The 19,127-nt window shown below is 56.2% G+C and overlaps 3 protein-coding genes across 4 annotated transcripts; all 3 read right to left on the bottom strand.

The window, feature by feature from the left end:
- Positions 1-281: 281 nt before the first annotated feature.
- On the bottom strand, positions 282-4,013 carry LOC127463360 (uncharacterized). The gene is made up of 4 exons (XM_051772680.1): positions 2,571-4,013; positions 2,373-2,465; positions 1,846-1,910; positions 282-497 (listed from the first exon to the last, which is right to left on the bottom strand). The coding sequence occupies exons 1-4, from the start codon at positions 4,011-4,013 to the stop codon at positions 395-397; spliced, it is 1,704 nt and encodes a 567-aa protein (XP_051628640.1). The 3' UTR covers positions 282-394.
- A 481-nt stretch (positions 4,014-4,494) lies between these two features.
- On the bottom strand, positions 4,495-7,785 carry LOC127463384 (leucine-rich repeat-containing protein 37B-like). Its single transcript, XM_051772709.1, has 9 exons — positions 7,455-7,785; positions 7,125-7,196; positions 6,653-6,724; positions 6,407-6,478; positions 6,125-6,205; positions 5,786-5,857; positions 5,093-5,167; positions 4,554-4,675; positions 4,495-4,499 (listed from the first exon to the last, which is right to left on the bottom strand). The coding sequence occupies exons 1-9, from the start codon at positions 7,646-7,648 to the stop codon at positions 4,495-4,497; spliced, it is 765 nt and encodes a 254-aa protein (XP_051628669.1). The 5' UTR covers positions 7,649-7,785.
- Positions 7,786-10,138: 2,353 nt separating this feature from the next.
- On the bottom strand, positions 10,139-18,534 carry LOC127463359 (leucine-rich repeat-containing protein 37A-like). 2 transcript variants are annotated; one of them, XM_051772679.1, is made up of 15 exons: positions 18,280-18,534; positions 17,958-18,029; positions 17,486-17,557; positions 17,240-17,311; positions 16,958-17,038; positions 16,619-16,690; positions 15,926-16,000; positions 15,387-15,508; positions 13,887-14,260; positions 13,178-13,565; positions 12,771-13,057; positions 12,576-12,665; positions 12,181-12,245; positions 11,113-11,411; positions 10,139-10,991 (listed from the first exon to the last, which is right to left on the bottom strand). In XM_051772679.1, the coding sequence occupies exons 1-14, from the start codon at positions 18,471-18,473 to the stop codon at positions 11,135-11,137; spliced, it is 2,241 nt and encodes a 746-aa protein (XP_051628639.1). In that variant the 5' UTR covers positions 18,474-18,534; the 3' UTR covers positions 10,139-10,991; positions 11,113-11,134. The 2 variants fall into 2 exon arrangements, with proteins under 2 accessions (XP_051628639.1, XP_051628638.1); XM_051772678.1 differs by having other exon boundaries at positions 10,142-10,991; positions 13,178-14,260.
- Positions 18,535-19,127: the final 593 nt, after the last annotated feature.

The raw sequence follows: 19,127 nt of genomic DNA on the forward strand, positions 1-19,127 counted from the left end.
GGCCACCCACCGGGACCCCCAGGGCCCTTTCCCGCAGCTGCTCTCCAGCCTCTCATTCCCCAGTCTGTACACACACGGAAACAGCCACACACACACAGACACTTCCCCCCTTCCTCCCTGCTCACAGGACACTCTGGCTGCAGAAAAACGGGATTTATTGGGAAAGCATTCCCAACCAGGAAAGACAAAACAGCTGGACAAAAACAGCCCCAGGGAGAAGCTATGGGGGTCATAAAGGATCCCACCTCCCTCTTCCCACCCCCCTGTTCCCAGTACCCAGGGAGAAGCTTGGAGGGTCCCAGGGCATCCCACCCCCATTCCCAGGTCCCAGGGAGGCTCCTCAGGGTGTCCTGAGCACGGCAGCCGCCTGCAGCATCCTCTCTGCACAGAGGGGTCACCGAGTCAGCGGCCCAGATTTTGGGGTGCTGGAGGCAGGGCAGCGTCCGGGCAGGAACATCTTGGGTCTGGGCAAAGGCATTGCCTCAAACTTCTTCCATCTGGAATAACAGAAAGGAAATCGCATCCAAGGAAGTAACAGTGAAGGAAATAACATTCAAGGAAAGGGTCAAGGAAACATCAGTAAGGAAATAGCCAAGGAAACAGACTCTAAGGAAATAGGATCCAAGGAAATAAGACTAAGAAAATGACAAGGAAATAACAGTTAGGGAACTAGGTTTCAAGGATATAGCCACCTAGAGAATAGCATCCAAGGAAACCTCAACAGTTCCTATATCAGAACAAGACCTGCAGAAGCAGCACAGGTATTGCTTGTCTTAAAAACATCCGCCAGGCCTTCGATTCCCAGGAAAACAAATCCCTGGATGAGCTGTGCAATGCAGACTACTGGGGTGTGGAGGAAGAGATTTTCCTACACACTTCAACTTGCTGGGAATACTCTGGGTTTGACTCTGAAGTGATGGGAAACAAGCAAGTGCTGGAAAGCGTTGTGGAGGGGAATGATTGGGAGAGGTGAGGAAGAACAGGCAGTGTGGGCAGAGGGGCAGCACTGGAATGTGCTCCCTGCTCTTACCTGCTCTACAGCCTTTGCCTTGTTGTACTCCTTCCTCCCTCTCCGGCACAGTATTTTAAAGAACCTGATAAAAAAAAAAGGAAAATAAGGCTCAAAAGTGAAGGCAGCTGTTGATGGTGGTTGAGGGCAGAAAGGCTGTGTGTGCCCTGCCCTGTCAGGGAAGCAACCACTGGAGGAGTCGGGAAGTGACATTTCCAGCAGGGCAAACCATTGGAGTTTGCAAGGGGGATGGGGAAAAAAAGGCTTTTGGGCATCATCTCCCAGTTCATAAACAGGGAGGTTTGGCCAGGGAGGGCAGCAGCAGTGCCAGCACCTCTCTCTGCTTCTGGCAGGTGTTTCAGCAGAGCCTGAGGAATTTGGGGAGCCCCAGAAGGGACAGCGCTGGCTGGCGTGGCTGGGAATGAGTCCTGGGTGGGAAAGGCATGTGGAAAGGATGGGAGCAAGTTCTTTAAAAGCCTCTGTGGGGAGCAGGGCAGGGAGAAATAGGGCAGAGCCGTCCCCAGAGGAGAGTCTTGCTGGGAACTGGAGCAGAGAGGGATTTCCTTGTGGTGGCAGCAATGTGGGACCCCCCCGAGCCCGACCCCAGCCCAGCAGCGGTGCAGAGAAGGGCTGGTTGGGATGTGCTCTGACATGTGTGCCCATGGCTCCCACTCTGGGCTCCTTTGCTGGGGCTCTCCCAAAAGCAACGTGGTTTAAACACAGGCAGGGGAGTCTTTGGCAGCGGCTCCCGCATGGCTGGGGGGCCTGGGGATGAGTTGCTCTTCAGAGTAAAGACTGTTGGTGGCACAGCAGTGGCACGGGCAGGGAGTAATTACCTTCTCAGCAATGATTTCTTATGGCATCGGGGTTGGAAATCATCTTCATGAGGCTCGGAGCATGTCTGGGGATGGAGAAAGGTAGACTTGTAATACCAGAGTTTTCTTGTCATGCTCTGCAAAAAAACGGAGGCCAAAAGGTTCTTCCTCCAACCCAGCCCATTCTACACACGTGCAAGTCTGCGCCAGCAGCCACAATTTTTAGAAAAGCCTGTAGCCCCTTCCCAGCTTCCTGCTTCCCCCTGCATCCGGAACGTGAATTAACTCCCAGAGCTCTCCTAACCCATTGCTGCATGGCTGAAGGCAGGAGAGCAAAGCAAAACTGTGAAGAATCAGGAAGGAGGCCAGGACAAGGTTCCCCCAAGCAGGCTGAACCCTGCTGAGCTGGGGGTGTGGATGCTGCCACAAGCTCCAGGGTTGGCCAAACATCTCCTGTGCTACCCGGCACGTGCACGGGGCTCCTCAACTGGGCTCTGCAGCTACAGGGCTTGAGTGACAGCTGTCTGTCAAAGGAGTTACTGGCTTACCTCAATGAGACAATGCAATATAAAATATGTCATGTAGAAGATCAACACCAATATCGCAAACTGGAATCTCTCCTGGGACTGTTTCATTGCTTTCTGGTGGGACAAAAGGAGACAAGATCAGCAGGGGAGAGAGGGTTGCTCCTTCCATTCCCCATTGCCCTGAAGGACACATCCAGCAGTGCCCACCAGCTCTCCTACCTCCCTTCTGTGTCCCTTGCCCTCCTCCAAGGCTGTGCGTCTGGAGATGTTCTCTTTTAGAAGGCACTGGCTTGTGAAAGCAGAGGCTCCCTCGCTCTCTTGTCTCTTGCTGAGGAGATTTAGAAGCAGCCCAGTCTTGGAGACCATCTTGGCACAGGCCAGCTGCAGCCCGGGCAGGCTGCAGTCCGTCCTCAGGGCTCGCTCCATGTGGGCCATGAACACCCGCAGGCCTTCGTCCGGCACCAGCAAGCGCAGGGAACGATCGACCGTGGTTTCAAAGTCCTCTCCTGGAACGGGCAAAACGTCTGGGCCCTCAGGGCTACCTGGCTTGTTGAGGAGCCTGGAGCCTTCCTCTTGTTGCTTCCAGGCTGTCTCCCTGGTGTCAGGCAGGAGGGGGAAGTGCCCACCTCGAGAGGAAGGCTCTCCTTCAGCCCTGTCCTCTACCCTGCTGATTGCAGCGGGGCCGTTGTTAACCAGCGGGTCAGACAGAAAATCCAGGTTCCTGTTTAGAGCCTGCTGGGCTTTGCTTTCTCTGCCTGTGGGCTCTCCCTGGGCTTTGGCAGGGCCCAACGCCTGGTAGAAAAGCAGATTTTGGCCAACCCAATACTGGCTGTTGGTCTTCTTGTGCTCTTTCTTTTTCCAAATGTATTTCTGTATTGGAGATGGAGCTACATCCACACCTTTGTGGTGCCCAGAGATGGAGTCTTCATCAGTGGGGTTTAACCCACCAGCTCCATCCCAGGGGTTTAATGCCTGCCAGTTCAAATGGGAGTCCCACTGCTTTTGCTGGCTGGCCTTCTTATTGTGCTGTTTCTGAGACCAACCATAGTTCTGCTTTGAAGATGGGGCTTCCTCCTCCTCTTCTCTATCCTCCACATCCTCCATCCCAAAGGTGTTCTGAGTCTGTTCCACAGCATCGTGGTAGTCCTGACTATTGACAGCCCTGGAGAAACAACGGCCCTTTGCTGTGGAGTGTGAAGGGGAGTGTTTTGAAGGCAGCGTGGGGACTTTGTGGTGTCCAAAGATGGAGTTTAACCCACCAGCTTCATCCCAGGGGTTTAATGCCTGCCAGTTCAAATGGGAGCCCTTCTGCTTTCGTTCCCAGACTGTGACTGACTTTTCCTCCACATCCTTCTCCCTGACAGGCTGGGGCTGGCGTGAGACGATGCTTTTCACAGTCATGATGTTTTTAGCCTTGTGCAGATTATTCTTGAGCTTGACCATCAGCTCATCCTCAGCTGTTTTGCCTTCCTGCCTGGAGAGGTGCTCAGGGGGATATGAATCTGATCTGGAATCCTTGAGGCTGCTGACATCCCCCTCAGTGCTGCTCAGGGTCAGGGCAACCCCAAGAGTTACAGTTCCATGGTCTGCCAGCAAAGGCTGCTTGGCCCTGAGGTTCAAGACTGGGCTGCTCTTTGCTTTTCCGGAGGGCTCCACTTGCATTACTTCTCCCTGTTTCTTTGCCACAAGACCTGTGTGAGCTGGAGAACACCAAGACAGCAGATCAGCAACTTTGCACAAACACAGGGGCAGAGGTTTACCCTGAGCAGCAGGAACTCCTCTCTGAGACAAGGGAGTGGGTGAGGGGAGTGGTGGATGTGTTGGGGAGGGGAGGAGACTCCTTAAATCACTCTGATTGTCCCCTCAGGGCAGAACAGGAGATGTTTCTTTTCTGGTGTCTCCCAGGGCTCTGTTTGGATGGGAGGGAAACATCCCAGGGAAATGGGTTTGCTGTTGGAGACTCTCCCACAGCTCAATGTGAGCCAGTGCTGGTTTCTAAATTCCCCAGAAAGCTTTGAAAGTCAGTATTTGACACACCAGATATGTGAAATGACCAGGAACTTTCCAACCCGTGCTTGTTCGAAGTCTTCTCCAAGGGGAGCTCAGGAATTGCCCCAAAACGGGGCCGTGCTGCAGCATCTCCTCAAGCTGGAGGCAACTGGGCACATTTGAGGGCTACCCCAAGCTGAGCAGGACACCTACCAGCACACTGGGCACTGCTGCTGCTGCACAGGTTCTCGCAGAGGAACTGGATGGTCCTGCACGGGGTCTCGGTGCTGGCATGCTCCTGGCAGAGGCAGCAGGCCACAGCCTTGGGCAGTTTGCTAAAGACAAGAGGTCATTGATTGGAGGAAAACCCAGCGTCCCAGTCCATGTCTCTGAGGCCATGGGGGGCAACACACAGAGAAGGCCTGGGGGACGTGCTTCCATGTCTGCCACAGCTCTGGAAAACTTCCCTCACGTGAATCCCAAAACACCAAAAACATGATTTTTCCTTTGGAAGTGGAACTGGTCCCAAGAAAACATTTGAGAGAGAGAAACAGACCTGCCGTGATCTAAACCCCCTTTTGAAATTCTGCCTTGGAGCTGGTGAGGTTGGGAGGTTCCCGGAAGTCAACAGGAACCCTAAAGCTTCCTGGGGTTGTTGTGATTTAGTGGCAGAGGGATTTGTTTCCCAGGCAGACCCCCTGTGTCAGCACTGAGGCTCTGCTGGTGGCTGGCCCTCAGTCCCAGCTACTCACAGGGTTTCCAAGTGCACTGTTGTCTGCAGGAGCAGCAGCAACGTCTGCGGAGTCACTTGAGTTGCACTCAGGTCCCTGCGAGCATTTCAAAGACCACATTCAATTTTCAGGTGACATTCCCACAGCTCTGCTCTGAGAGCAAGCCCAGGCCCCTGAGGAGCATGGGGGTGCTGGCAGAGGGATCCACTTCTGCCTAATCAAAGACAAGCCATTCAAGACCTGACCGGCCTTCTGCTTTGCCCTGCTCCAAACCATGGCCTTGCAATCAGGAGGGGACCCTGCAGCTCTCGGGGCAGACAGATGCCAACAGAAAGGATTCTCCAGCTCCAAACCCTCCTGCTCTTCCCTGGGGGCAGCTCCAGTCCCTGAAGGAGGCAGGAGCCCTAGACTGCTGCCAGCAGTGCTCAGACAGGACTGGAGTATTCCCAGAGCCCTCTGGCCACTCTGTGGCCCCAGACCTGGAAGGCCTCGCGTTTCTGAAAGTTTCTGTCCCAGCTGCTTGGGTGCTTTGCAGCTGGGGACACACCACAACTGATTGGACTTGTTCTGCCAGTGCCGGGGACAGTTGTGCCTCCAGCACAAAGAGGCTGGGAGAAGAGGGAGATTTGCTCCTGGATCTCTGCTTCCTGAGAACAGGCCACTGGAGAGACACAAAGATCTCTGTTGATCTGCTCCAGAGGAGTCAAGACTTACAGATAGTTGACTGAAGGCAGCTTGAAGAATGCTGTGTCAGCAATCACGGTCAGGGGGTTGTGGCTTAGGATCCTGAAAAAGCAGCAGAGAGGTGTGAGGGGTGATGGGAAGGACGTGAGCTCTGTGGGTCAGGGCAGGTGGGGATGGCGTGGCTGGTTCAAGGAAGCCCTGGAGAAGAGAAGCAGGTCAAGGGAAAGGGGCTTTCCGGCTGCAGACTCCTGGTGCTCCCTGGCTGACATCCACAGTGGGATTCAGTACTTTACACAGGGCAGAGCAGCTCTGCCCCAGTGTCCCTGCGGGGTCTGGCTCTGATGGGCCTTTGGACCTTGTCCCACTTACAGCTCCTCTAGAAACTGCATCCCGTGCCATGCCTGGAAGGTGCTGCTGTGGATCTGTGTGAGGCCATTGCCACTGAGGTTTCTGGGGAAAGAGAAGATGACAGAAATCAATCGGGTCTGTCCTACAGGATGCTGGGGCAAAGAAGGATCCCTTTGGAGGAAATGTGCTTTTAGCAGGGGACATTTAGTGACTGTGCTGAAAACAGGAGCATTTTCTAACACAGAAAGGGTTCTAAACAGAAAGATTTCACTAAAGACACCCCAAAGAAACTTCCTGACTCACAGAAGCCTCAGGAAAGGCAGTGGCTCAAAAGCCCCTTCCTCAATCAACAGGATCCTATTGGCAGACAAGTCCCTGTTGCAATGAGAAGACAAAATGTTCATTCCATGGGCACTGTCCTTTTGACTTGCATTTGCAGGCTGGAAGCCGGGAGGACAAAGGCCACTTGCCCAGGGCTGGGCTGAGCAGCAGGGCCCCAAGGGAGGGGGAGGCAGTAGCCCGGCATGGTGGGCAGGGGCCAGTGCTTACAGGTGCTTCAGCAGGAACAGCCCCTCCAGGGAATGGCTCTTCACTGCCTGCAGCTCATTGTCCCTGAGGACTCTGCAATGACACAAAGGACAATGGTACAGCAGCCGCTCCACCGCAGGCAATGGCATGTTCCTGGGAAAATACCCTGCAGCAGCTTTCCTGAAGCAACTCTTGGGGTCCCTGCAGGGATGGTCCCCACTCATGGCCAGCAGGCCCTTGCTCCTGGCTGGCTGGAGCTGAGCGGAGCCTGATCCCTGGGCAAACAGCCCCGGGGATGGTCCCGTGCCTGGCACACAGCTCAGGGCATTTCTTGGCATCCTGGGAAGGCCTGGGGAGTCACAGCCCTCCGTGTGGAGCAGCCCAACTTTGACTTCACTTGGGAAGGAGTTCTGTGGTGCTGCTGCTCCAAAACCAGACCAAAGGATGGAAAACACCCCAACTGCGGGCATTTGAAATGCTGCCTGGCACTTACAGAGTCTCAGTCCAGGGGTATTCCTTCCATGTTTGTTCATCCAAAGAAGCAATCGAGTTGCCAGTGAAATCTCTGCAAAGGAACAACAGATGCTGTTACCTTTCAGGAAAAGCCCTTCCCGTGCCCATTTGGCTGCGGAGCTGGAAGTGGGATTTCCCTGGAGAAGGCACGGCTTGGCCAGCCTGGCTTCACCCTCCCAGTGCAGCACAACCCCCTAAAGGCAGCGTGTCTCCTGGCAGTGACTGTGCCGGCTGTCCCGGCTGGGCTTTCCAGCACTAAGAAGGCGAGCAGGGGAAGCTGGAGGGGGTGTGTGGGGCAGGCAGGACTCACAGGACGGTGAGGGCCCGTCGGCGGGTGGCCGGGGGCACGGTGGCCAGGCCGGCGTGGCGGCAGTCCAGCAGTCCACGCCTCTGGCAGCGGCAGGGGTGCGGGCAGAGCTCCTTGGACTCTCCTGGGCAGGGAGTCACTGCCAGCAGCAGGGCCAGCAGGAGCAGAGCACGCACGACACGTGTCAGCAAGTCCATGGCGAACCACGACTGGCTGGAGTCGGCTGGGATGCAGAAAGAAGGGGTTGCCTTGGTGGTGTTCGTGTCACAGTGGGGATGCTGATGTCACAGTGGGGATGGTGATGTCACAGTGGGGATGGTGATGTCACAGTGGGGATGCTGATGTCACAGTGGGGATGCTCTTGTCACAGTGGGGATGCTGATGTCACAGTGGGGATGCTGATGTCACAGTGGAGATGCTGATATCACAGTGGGGATGCTGATGTCACAGTGGGGATGCTGATGTCACAGTGGTGGTGCTGCATCAGAGCTCACAGCTGGACTGGAGTTCAGGCGAGCCTGTCACCAAATGACTCTGCCACAGAGCCATAAACTCATGGAATCCTGGAATGGATTGGCTTGGAAGGGGCCTTAAGGCTCATCCAGTCCCCCCTGCCCCTTCCATGGGCAGAGGCACTTTTCACTAGAGCAGTTTGCTCCAAGTCCTGTCCAGTCTGGCCTTGAACACTTCAAGGACAGGATGGGGGAGCCACAGCTTCTCTGGGCAATCTGTGCTGGTGCCTCAGCACTCTCACAGGGAAGAATTCTCCCGCAATACACGATCTAACCCTGTTCTCAGTCAGTGTGAAGCCATTCTCATTTGGATTGGGTTTGCATGGGCAGGTTTTGGTAGCGGAGCAGAGGCTACAGGGGTGGCTTCTGTGAGAAGCTGCAGGAAGCTTCCCCCATGTCCAGCTGATCCAATGCCAGCCAGCTCCAGGGCGGACACGTCTCTGGGCAAGGCTGAGCCAATCTGAAATGGAGGTAATGCCTCTGGGATAACATCCTTAAGAAGGGAAAAAAGTTATTGCACAGATGTAATTGCAGCCAGAGTAAAGTGAGAATCTGTGAGGGGAACAGCTCTGCAGACCCCAAGGTCAGAGGAGAAGCAGGGACAGGAGGTGCTCCAGGCTCTGGAGCTGAGATTCCCCTGCAGCCCAGAGTGAAGACCCTGCTGAGGCAGCTGTGCCCCTGCAGCCCAGGGAGGAGCATGGGGGTGCAGAGATCCACCTGCAGGCTGTGGAGGAGCCCACGCTGCAGCAGGTGGATGCCTGAAGGAGGCTGTGAACTGTGGGAAGCCTGTGCTGGAGCAGGGAAAGGACTCTGGCTCCTGTCCCTGAGCAGTGGCCGAAGCAGGTGGGATGAACTGACCGTGTCCCCCATTCCCGTCTCTCTGCGCTTTGTTGCGGAGGAGGCAGAGCCCGGGAGGGAGGGAGGGGTGGGGGAAGGTGTTTTTAAGATTTATTTTACTCCTCATTATGCCCCTCTGATTCTGTTGGCAATACATTGAATTACTATCCCCAAGCTGAGCCTGTTTTGCCCATGACGGCAATCGCTGAGTGATCTCTCCCTGTCCTTAACTCAGGAACCTTTCCCTGTATTTTCTCTGCCCTGTCCAGTTGCACAGGGTGGTGACAGAGGGGCTTTGGAGGGCACCCGCCATCGAGCCGGGGTTCACCCACCACAGGAGTGCTGTGGGAGAGCGAGGGGAGCTTTGGAAAAGCGGGGAAAGCTCGACCTTCCCGCCAGGAGAGGCTGAGGGAGCCGCAGCCCCGCAGGGCGGGAAGCGCTGGGACCATGAGAGGCGGCAGCTCCGCCTGAGCGCGGCGGCCCCGGGAGGGACCCCCGTCCCAAAGAAGCCGAGGGAGCTTTGGGAACGGCGGCCAAAGGCCAAAAGCCCCCCAGCAGCGCCAGCAGAGGCGCCGCGGGCTCGGCAGGGAAGCGCCGCAGCTGCGCCTCAGAGGCAGCTCCGCCTCAGCGCGGCGGCCCCGGGAGCCGCCCCCCCCACGCCCTCAGCACAAAAGCGCGGGCAACCGGGTCGGGCCGGGCCGGCTCGGGCAGCGCTTGGGCACGGCGGGCTCCAGGCACAGGGCACAGCACCACGGAGGGGGGAAAACGCCGCCAACACCATCCAGGCCAACCTGGGACCGACCAGCACCTTGTCAGCTACACCACAGCCCTGAGTGCCACCGCCAGGCCTTTCTTGAACACCCCGGCAATGGGGACTCCCCCACTCCCTGGGCAGCCCATGCCAAGGACTGACCACCCTCGCCATGCAGAAATTCCTCCTCGGGTCTCTGTTTCCTCTCTCACACACCCTGACAACTATGGGAAGGCTATTCACAGCCACATTTAACAAAGCTGTGTCACAAGGTTGTGCCTTAACCCTCTCTGAGATGATGGCCATGCTCGATGACACCAGCCCCTCAGGCAGGGTCAGTGTCCAGCTGGTGTCAGAAATCCTCTCACCTCGGAAGCCCTTTTTGCCCTGCAGCAGCTCGGGAGTCACAAAGTCCTCCAGAGCTGCAGGGAGGGACGAGGCTGCCTGGAGGAGTGAGATAGGAGCTACTGAGTGGTGGGAAATACCCTCGCCCAAAAACTTCCCAATTGTCGCTCCTGAACATTTCCTTCCTCTCCCAGGGGTTCCCCTGTCCACCAAGAGCTCCCTCTCCGTTTCCACTGCTCAGTTCAGCTCCCAAGGGTGTGCAGTGGCATCAGGAGTGAAAAGTCTCCAACCGTCAGCCTGGGAGCCAGGTGGGTGTGAGGGAGCAGGGCAAAGGGGTGCCAGGAATGGAAACAAGTCCCTGCTTGGGGCAGCAGCAAATCCCCTCCCAGCTGGTCTCACCTTCCCAGGAGGTGGTTTTGCACCTTGAGGGCTGGGACAGTGATGCTGTGGGTGAAGGTCTGTCCAGGTCTGAGGAGTTCCCCAGGGTGAATCAATCCACCCACGCTGGTTGAGAGGGTCCCCTGGGACGCTGCCCTGAGGGCCAAAGGAGTCCAGGAAGACTGGACATTTTCCAAGAAGGAAACCTTAGGGCACAGGCAGGAACAGGCTGTGCCCATGTGCCAGAGGACAAGCTGGCAGGGAAGCACAGCAGCTGAGGAGGGAGCTTTGGCTGGGACTGAGGGAAAACACAGAATTTACAGCTTTGGAAGAAGGGGCAGCAACGCAGGAGAACGGCGAGGATGTCACCAAGTTATGCAGGGAGAAAGTTAGAAAGGCAAAAGCCCAGCTCGAACTTAATTTGGCCACTGCTGTAAGAGAGAACAGAAAAAGCTTTTACAAAGACATCAAGAAACAGAGGAGGAAAAAGGGGAATCTCCATTTTTTATTGGATGCAGGGGACAACATTGGCACAGAGGATGAAGGAGAGACTGAGGGCTTGATGCCTTCTTTGGGGTGCCCACAGCCTCCTCTGTGGGGAGGGATAAGTGCGCCGGCTCTGGGGGTGCCCTGCAGTGACTGGGCACAGGCACCTCGTCCTGGGCTGCCGGCACTGCCCCACTGTGGCTGCTTCCCTGGGGTGCTTTGGGCTTCCCTCTGCAGGAAGAGCAAGGAAATAACAGTCAAGGAAATAGCATCCAAGGAAAGCCTCGGTGGTTCCTAGACTGGAACGGGAGTTAGAGAACAAGCGCTGCCATTGCTCTTCCTTCCTCCTCACCTCCTTGAAAGTCTTCTCTCCCTCACGGGCCTTCTTTCTGTTGTATCGCTTTCCGGAATGCTTTTTCCTTGGCATCAAGGACCTCCATGATGTATTGAACAAAGAGCAACTCAGCTTCGCTGAGCTTGGGCATTCTCTGGAAAGTGCCATGAAGAGGAATGACTGGGAGAGGTGAGGATGAGCAGGCAGTGTGGGCAGAGGGGCAGCACTGGAATGTGCTCCCTGCCCTTCCCTGCTCTACAGCCTCTCCCTCGCTGTACTCCTTCTTCCTCCCTCTCCACTGAAGTTTCTCAAAGAACCTGAAGAAATCCAAAGGGAAAAGAAGGCTCAAAAGTGAAGGCAGCTGTTGATGGTGGTTGAGGGCAGAAAGGCTGTGTGTGCCCTGCCCTGTCGGGGAAGCAGCCACTGGAGGAGTGGGGAAGTGACATTTCCAGCAGGGCAAACCATTGGAGTTTGTAAGGGAGATGGGGAAAAAAAGGCTTTTGGGCATCATCTCCACAGAATTCCCTGCTCCCAGTCCATGAACAGGGAGGTTTGTCCAGGGAGGGCAGCAGCAGTGCCAGCACCTCTCCCTGCTTCTGGCAGGTGTTTCGGCATAGCCTGAGGAATCTGGGGAGCCCCAGAAGGGACAGCACTGGCTGGCGTGGCTGGGAATGAGTCCTGGGTGGGAAAGGCATGTGGAAAGGATGGGAGCAAGTTCTTTAAAAGCCTCTGTGGGGAGCAGGGCAGGGAGAAATAGGGCAGAGCCGTCCCCAGAGGAGAGTCTTGCTGGGAACTGGAGCAGAGAGGGATTTCCTTGTGGTGGCAGCAATGTGGGACCCCCCCGAGCCCGACCCCAGCCCAGCAGCGGTGCAGAGAAGGGCTGGTTGGGATGTGCTCTGACATGTGTGCCCATGGCTCCCACTCTGGGCTCCTTTGCTGGGGCTCTCCCAAAAGCAACGTGGTTTAAACACAGGCAGGGGAGTCTTTGGCAGCAGCTCCTGCAAGGCTGGGGGGCCTGGGGATGAGTTGCTCTTCAGAGTAAAGACTGTTGGTGGCACAGCAGTGGCACGGGCAGGGAGTAATTACCTTCTCAGCAATGATTTCCTACTCTGTGGCAGTTGGAAACAATCCGCAGAAGATCTGAAGCACAACTGGGGAAGGAGAAAGGGAGACATGTAACACCAGAGTTTTCTTGCCATACTTTGCAAAACAAGAGAGGGCAAAAGCTCTCCTAACCCCATTGCTGCATGGCTGAAGGCAGGAGAGCAAAGCAAAACTGGGGGGAGTAGGGAAGGAGGACAGGACAAGGTTCCCCCAAGCAGGCTGAACCCTGCTGAGCTGGGGGTGTGGATGCTGCCCCAAGCTCCAGGGTTGGCCAAACATCTCCTGTGCTACCCGGCACGTGCACGGGGCTCCTCAACTGGGCTCTGCAGCTACAGGGCTTGAGTGACAGCTGTCTGTCAAAGGAGTTATTAGCTTACATGGAGGACACACTTCAGCATCACAAAAACAGTGGTGACGGCAGACAGGAGTACCACAAACGATATTTCTTTGTCCCTGGGCTGTCGTTTCTGGAGGGAGAAAAGGAGATAAGATCAGCAGGGGAGAGAGGGTTGCTCCTTCCATTCCCCATTGCCCTGAAGGACACATCCAGCAGTGCCCAGCAGCTCTCCTACCTCCCCTCTGTGTTCCTTGCCCTCCTCCAAGGCTGTGTGTCTGGAGATGGTCTTTTCCACAGGACACTGTCTCGTGAAAGCAGAGGCTCCCTCGCTCTCTTGCCTCTTGCTGAGGAGATTTATAAGCAGCCCAGTCTTGGAGACCATCTTGGCACAGGCCAGCTGCAGCCCGGGCAGGCTGCAGTCCGTCCTCAGGGCTCGCTCCATGTGGGCCATGAACACCCGCAGGCCTTCGTCCGGCACCAGCAAGCGCAGGGAACGATCGACCGTGGTTTCAAAGTCCTCTCCTGGAATGGGCAAAACATCTGGGCCCTCAGGGCTACCTGGCTTGTTGAGGAGCCTGGAGCCTTCATCTTCTTGCTTCCAAGATGTCTCCCTGGTGTCAGGCAGGAGGGGGAAGTGCCCACCTCGAGAGGAAGGCTCTCCTTCAGCCCTGTCCTCTACCCTGCTGATTGCAGCGGGGCCGTTGTTAACCAGCGGGTCAGACAGAAAATCCAGGTTCCTGTTTAGAGCCTGCTGGGCTTTGCTTTCTCTGCCTGTGGGCTCTCCCTGGGCTTTGGCAGGGCCCAACGCCTGGTAGAAAAGCAGATTTTGGCCAACCCAGTACTGGCTGTAGGTCTTCTTGTGCTCTTTCTTTTTCCAAATGTACTTCTGTATTGGAGATGGAGCTACATCCACACCTTTGTGGTGCCCAGAGATGGAGTCTTCATCAGTGGGGTTTAACCCACCAGCTCCATCCCAGGGGTTTAATGCCTGCCAGTTCAAATGGGAGTCCCACTGCTTTTGCTGGCTGGCCTTCTTGTTGTGCTGTTCCTGAGTCCAACCATAGTTCTGCTTTGAAGATGGTGCTTCCTCCTCCTCTTCTCTATCCTCCACATCCTCCATCCCCATGGTGTTCTGAGTCTGTTCCACAGCATCGTGGTAGTCCTGAATATTGACAGCCCTGGAGAAACGACGGCCCTTTGCTGTGGAGTGCGAAGGGGAGTGTTTTGCAGGCAGCGTGGGGACTTTGTGGTGTCCAGAGTCGTCCTCAGTGGGGTTTAACCCACCAGCTTCATCCCAGGGGTTTAATGCCTGCCAGTTCAAATGGGAGCCCTTCTGCTTTCGTTCCCAGACTGTGATTGACTTTTCCTCCACATCCTTCTCCCTGACAGGCTGGGGCTGGCGTGAGACGATGCTTTTCACAGTCATGATGCTTTTAGCCTTGTGCAGATTATTCTTGACCTCGACCATCAGCTCATCAGCAGCTGTTTTGCCTTCCTGCCTGGAGAGGTGCTCAGGGGGATGTGAATCTGATCTGGAATCCTTGAGCCTGCTGACATCCCCCTCAGTGCTGCTCAGGGTCAGGGCAACCCCAAGAGTTACGGTTCCATGGTCTGCCAGCGAAGGCTGCTTGGCCCTGAGGTTCAAGACTGGGCTGCTCTTTGCTTTTCTGGAGGGCTCCACTTGCATTACTTCTCCCTGTGTCTGTGCCACAGGACCTGTGTGAGCTGGAGAACACCAAGACAGCAGATCAGCAACTTGGCACAAACACAGGGGCAGAGGTTTACCCTGAGCAGCAGGAACTCCTCTCTGAGACAAGGGAGTGGGTGAGGGGAGTGGTGGATGTGTTGGGGAGGGGAGAAGACTCCTTAAATCACTCTGATTGTCCCCTCAGGGCAGAACAGGAGATGTTTCTTTTCTGGTGTCTCCCAGGGCTCTGTTTGGAGGGGAGGGAAACATCCCAGGGAAATGGGTTTGCTGTTGGAGACTCTCCCACAGCTCGATGTGAGCCAGTGCTGGTTTCTAAATTCCCCAGAAAGCTTTGAAAGTCCGAGTGAGCCTGGCAGGCAGAATCAAGCCTGACATGGGATTGAGGAATTCACATGGAGCAGGAGCTGCAGGCTGTGCCTGGGCTGGGGCAATGGCTGGCTGGGGTGGTTGGTCACCCCGAGACTCTGCAGGAGCCAGTGAAGAGAGAGAGAGCCCAGACTGAAGATCAGCCCAGAGGCTGCTGAGGCACTAACAGTGTTTGGTGTTCATGTAATGCCCTGCAAAGCACATGGGGGCTCCTGCCCTCTCTCCTGCACATGGGCAGGGAGGTGACACAGAGCCTGCAGAGCCTGTTGAGGGGCATCCACGCTCCTTCTGGGTCTTGGGCTTGCCAGGGTGGGTTTGGGGCAGGTTGGGGCCCACGTCACTGTGCCAGAGCAGCACAAACACTGCTGCACCCTTTGGCCATGTATGTGCTGGGTCTGGGACCCCTCTGGCCCCTGAGCTGTGACTGGCCAAGCTATGGTGGCACTGGAAAGGCTCAGGAGGTTCTCAGGGGAAATTGGGGGTTAGAAGCAGTGCCTGGGAAGGGCATGGGGCAGGCCTGCTTTCCTTGGCCACATGCACAGGGTGGGTTGGAAGCTGCTGTGTTTGTTTAGCCCAGAGAGCTCTTTCTTATCCAGACAGTATTTGACCCACCAGATATGTGTAATGACCAGGAACTTTCCAACCCGTGCTTGTTCCAAGTCTTCTCCAAGGGGAGCTCAGGAATTGCCCCAAAACGGGGCCGTGCTGCAGCATCTCCTCAAGCTGGAGGCAACTGGGCACATTTGAGGGCTACCCCAAGCTGAGCAGGACACCTACCAGCACACTGGGCACTGCTGCTGCTGCACAGGTTCTCGCAGAGGAACTGGATGGTCCTGCACGGGGTCTCGGTGCTGGCATGCTCCTGGCAGAGGCAGCAGGCCACAGCCTTGGGCAGTTTGCTAAAGACAAGAGGTTATTGATTGGAGGAAAACCCAGCGTCCCAATCCATGTCTCTGAGGCCATGGGGGACAACACACAGATAAGGCCTGGGGGATGTGCTTCCATGTCTGCCACAGCTCTGGAAAACTTCCCTCACGTGAATCCCAAAACACCAAAAACGTGATTTTTCCTTTGAAAGTGGAACTGGTCCCAAAAAAACATTTGAAAGAGAGAAACAGACCCGCCGTGATCTAAACCCCCTTTTGAAATTCTGCCTTGGAGCTGGTGAGGTTGGGAGGTTCCCGGAAGTCAACAGGAACCCTAAAGCTTCCTGGGGTTGTTGTGATTTAGTGGCAGAGGGATTTGTTTGCCAGGCAGACCCCCTGTGTCAGCACTGAGGCCCTGCTGGTGGCTGGCCCTCAGTCCCAGCTACTCACAGGGTTTCCAAGTGCCCTGTTGTCTGCAGGAGCAGCAGCAACGTCTGCGGAGTCACTTGAGTTGCACTCAGGTCCCTGCGAGCATTTCAAAGACCACATTCAATTTTCAGGTGACATTCCCACAGCTCTGCTCTGAGAGCAAGCCCAGGCCCCTGAGGAGCGTGGGGGTGCTGGCAGAGGGATCCACTTCTGCCTAATCAAAGACAAGCCATTCAAGACCCGACCGGCCTTCTGCTTTGCCCTGCTCCAAACCATGGCCTTGCAATCAGGAGGGGACCCTGCAGCTCTCGGGGCAGACAGATGCCAACAGAAAGGATTCTCCAGCTCCAAACCCTCCTGCTCTTCCCTGGGGGCAGCTCCAGTCCCTGAAGGAGGCAGGAGCCCTGGACTGCTGCCAACAGTGCTCAGACAGGACTGGAGTATTCCCAGAGCCCTCTGGCCACTCTGTGGCCCCAGACCTGGATGGTCTCTCGTTTCTGAAAGTTTCTGTCCCAGCTGCTTGGGTGCTTTGCAGCTGGGGACACACCACAGCTGATTGGACTTGTTCTGCCAGTGCCGGGGACAGTTGTGCCTCCAGCACAAAGAGGCTGGGAGAAGAGGGAGATTTGCTCCTGGATCTCTGCTTCCTGAGAACAGGCCACTGGAGAGACACAAAGATCTCTGTTGATCTGCTCCAGAGGAGTCAAGACTTACAGATAGTTGACTGAAGGCAGCTTGAAGAATGCTGTGTCAGCAATCACGGTCAGGGGGTTGTGGCTTAGGATCCTGAAAAAGCAGCAGAGAGGTGTGAGGGGTGATGGGAAGGACGTGAGCTCTGTGGGTCAGGGCAGGTGGGGATGGCGTGGCTGGTTCAAGGAAGCCCTGGAGAAGAGAAGCAGGTCAAGGGAAAGGGGCTTTCCGGCTGCAGACTCCTGGTGCTCCCTGGCTGACATCCACAGTGGGATTCAGTACTTTACACAGGGCAGAGCAGCTCTGCCCCAGTGTCCCTGCGGGGTCTGGCTCTGATGGGCCTTTGGACCTTGTCCCACTTACAGCTCCTCTAGAAACTGCATCCCGTGCCATGCCTGGAAGGTGCTGCTGTGGATCTGTGTGAGGCCATTGCCACTGAGGTTTCTGGGGAAAGAGAAGATGACAGAAATCAATCGGGTCTGTCCTACAGGATGCTGGGGCAAAGAAGGATCCCTTTGGAGGAAATGTGCTTTTAGCAGGGGACATTTAGTGACTGTGCTGAAAACAGGAGCATTTTCTAACACAGAAAGGGTTCTAAACAGAAAGATTTCACTAAAGACACCCCAAAGAAACTTCCTGACTCACAGAAGCCTCAGGAAAGGCAGTGGCTCAAAAGCCCCTTCCTCAATCAACAGGATCCTATTGGCAGACAAGTCCCTGTTGCAATGAGAAGACAAAATGTTCATTCCATGGGCACTGTCCTTTTGACTTGCATTTGCAGGCTGGAAGCCGGGAGGACAAAGGCCACTTGCCCAGGGCTGGGCTGAGCAGCAGGGCCCCAAGGGAGGGGGAGGCAGTAGCCCGGCATGGTGGGCAGGGGCCAGTGCTTACAGGTGCTTCAGCAGGAACAGCCCCTCCAGGGAATGGCTCTTCACTGCCTGCAGCTCATTGTCCCTGAGGACTCTGCAATGACACAAAGGACAATGGTACAGCAGCCGCTCCACCGCAGGCAATGGCATGTTCCTGGGAAAATACCCTGCAGCAGCTTTCCTGAAGCAACTCTTGGGGTCCCTGCAGGGATGGTCCCCACTCATGGCCAGCAGGCCCTTGCTCCTGGCTGGCTGGAGCTGAGCGGAGCCTGATCCCTGGGCAAACAGCCCCGGGGACGGTGCCGTGCCTGGCACACAGCTCAGGGCATTTCTTGGCATCCTGGGAAGGCCTGGGGAGTCACAGCCCTCCGTGCGGAGCAGCCCAACTTTGACTTCACTTGGGAAGGAGTTCTGTGGTGCTGCTGCTCCAAAACCAGACCAAAGGATGGAAAACACCCCAACTGCGGGCATTTGAAATGCTGCCTGGCACTTACAGAGTCTCAGTCCAGGGGTATTCCTTCCATGTTTGTTCATCCAAAGTAGCAATCGAGTTGCCAGTGAAATCTCTGCAAAGGAACAACAGACCCCTGAGGAAAAGCCCTTCCCCTGCCCATTTGGCTGCAGAGCTGGAAGTGGGATTTCCCTGGAGAAGGCACGGCTTGGCCAGCCTGGCTTCACCCTCCCAGTGCAGCACAACCCCCCAAAGGCAGCGTGTCTCCTGGCAGTGACTGTGCCGGCTGTCCCGGCTGGGCTTTCCAGCACTAAGAAGGCGAGCAGGGGAAGCTGGAGGGGGTGTGTGGGGCAGGCAGGACTCACAGGGCGGTGAGGGCCCGTCGGCGGGTGGCCGGGGGCACGGTGGCCAGGCCGGCGTGGCGGCAGTCCAGCAGTCCACGCCTCTGGCAGCGGCAGGGGTGCGGGCAGAGCTCCTTGGACTCTCCTGGGCAGGGAGTCACTGCCAGCAGCAGGGCCAGCAGGAGCAGAGCATGCACGACACGTGTCAGCAAGTCCATGGCGAACCACGACTGGCTGGAGTCGGCTGGGATGCAGAAAGAAGGGCTTGCCTTGGTGGTGTTCGTGTCACAGTGGGGATGGTGATGTCACAGTGGGGATGCTGATGTCACAGTGGGGATGCACTTGTCACAGTGGAGATGCTGATGTCACAGTGTGGATGCTGATGTCACAGTGGGGATGCTCTTGTAAAAGTGGAGATGCTGATGTCACAGTGTGGATGCTGATGTCACAGTGGGGATGCTCTTGTAAAAGTGGAGATGCTGATGTCACAGTGGGGATGCTGATGTCACAGTGTGGATGCTGATGTCACAGTGGGGATGCTGATGTCACAGTGGAGATGCTGATGTCACAGTGTGGATGCTGATGTCACAGTGGGGATGCTGATGTCACAGTGGGGATGCTCTTGTCACAGTGGTGGTGCTGCATCAGAGCTCACAGCTGGACTGGAGTTCAGGCGAGCCTGTCATCAAATGACTCTGCCACAGAGCCATAAAACCATGGAATCCTGGAGTGGATTGGCTTGGAAGGGGCCTTAAGGCTCATCCAGTCCCCCCTGCCCCTTCCATGGGCAGAGGCACTTTTCACTAGAGCAGTTTGCTCCAAGTCCTGTCCAGTCTGGCCCTGAACACTTCAGGGACAGGATGGGGGAGCCA

This window comes from Manacus candei, unplaced genomic scaffold (assembly GCF_025592945.1).
Source record: "Manacus candei isolate 608988 ecotype Guabito, Panama unplaced genomic scaffold, ASM2559294v1 h1tg000158l, whole genome shotgun sequence".
Lineage (NCBI taxonomy): Eukaryota > Metazoa > Chordata > Aves > Passeriformes > Pipridae > Manacus > Manacus candei.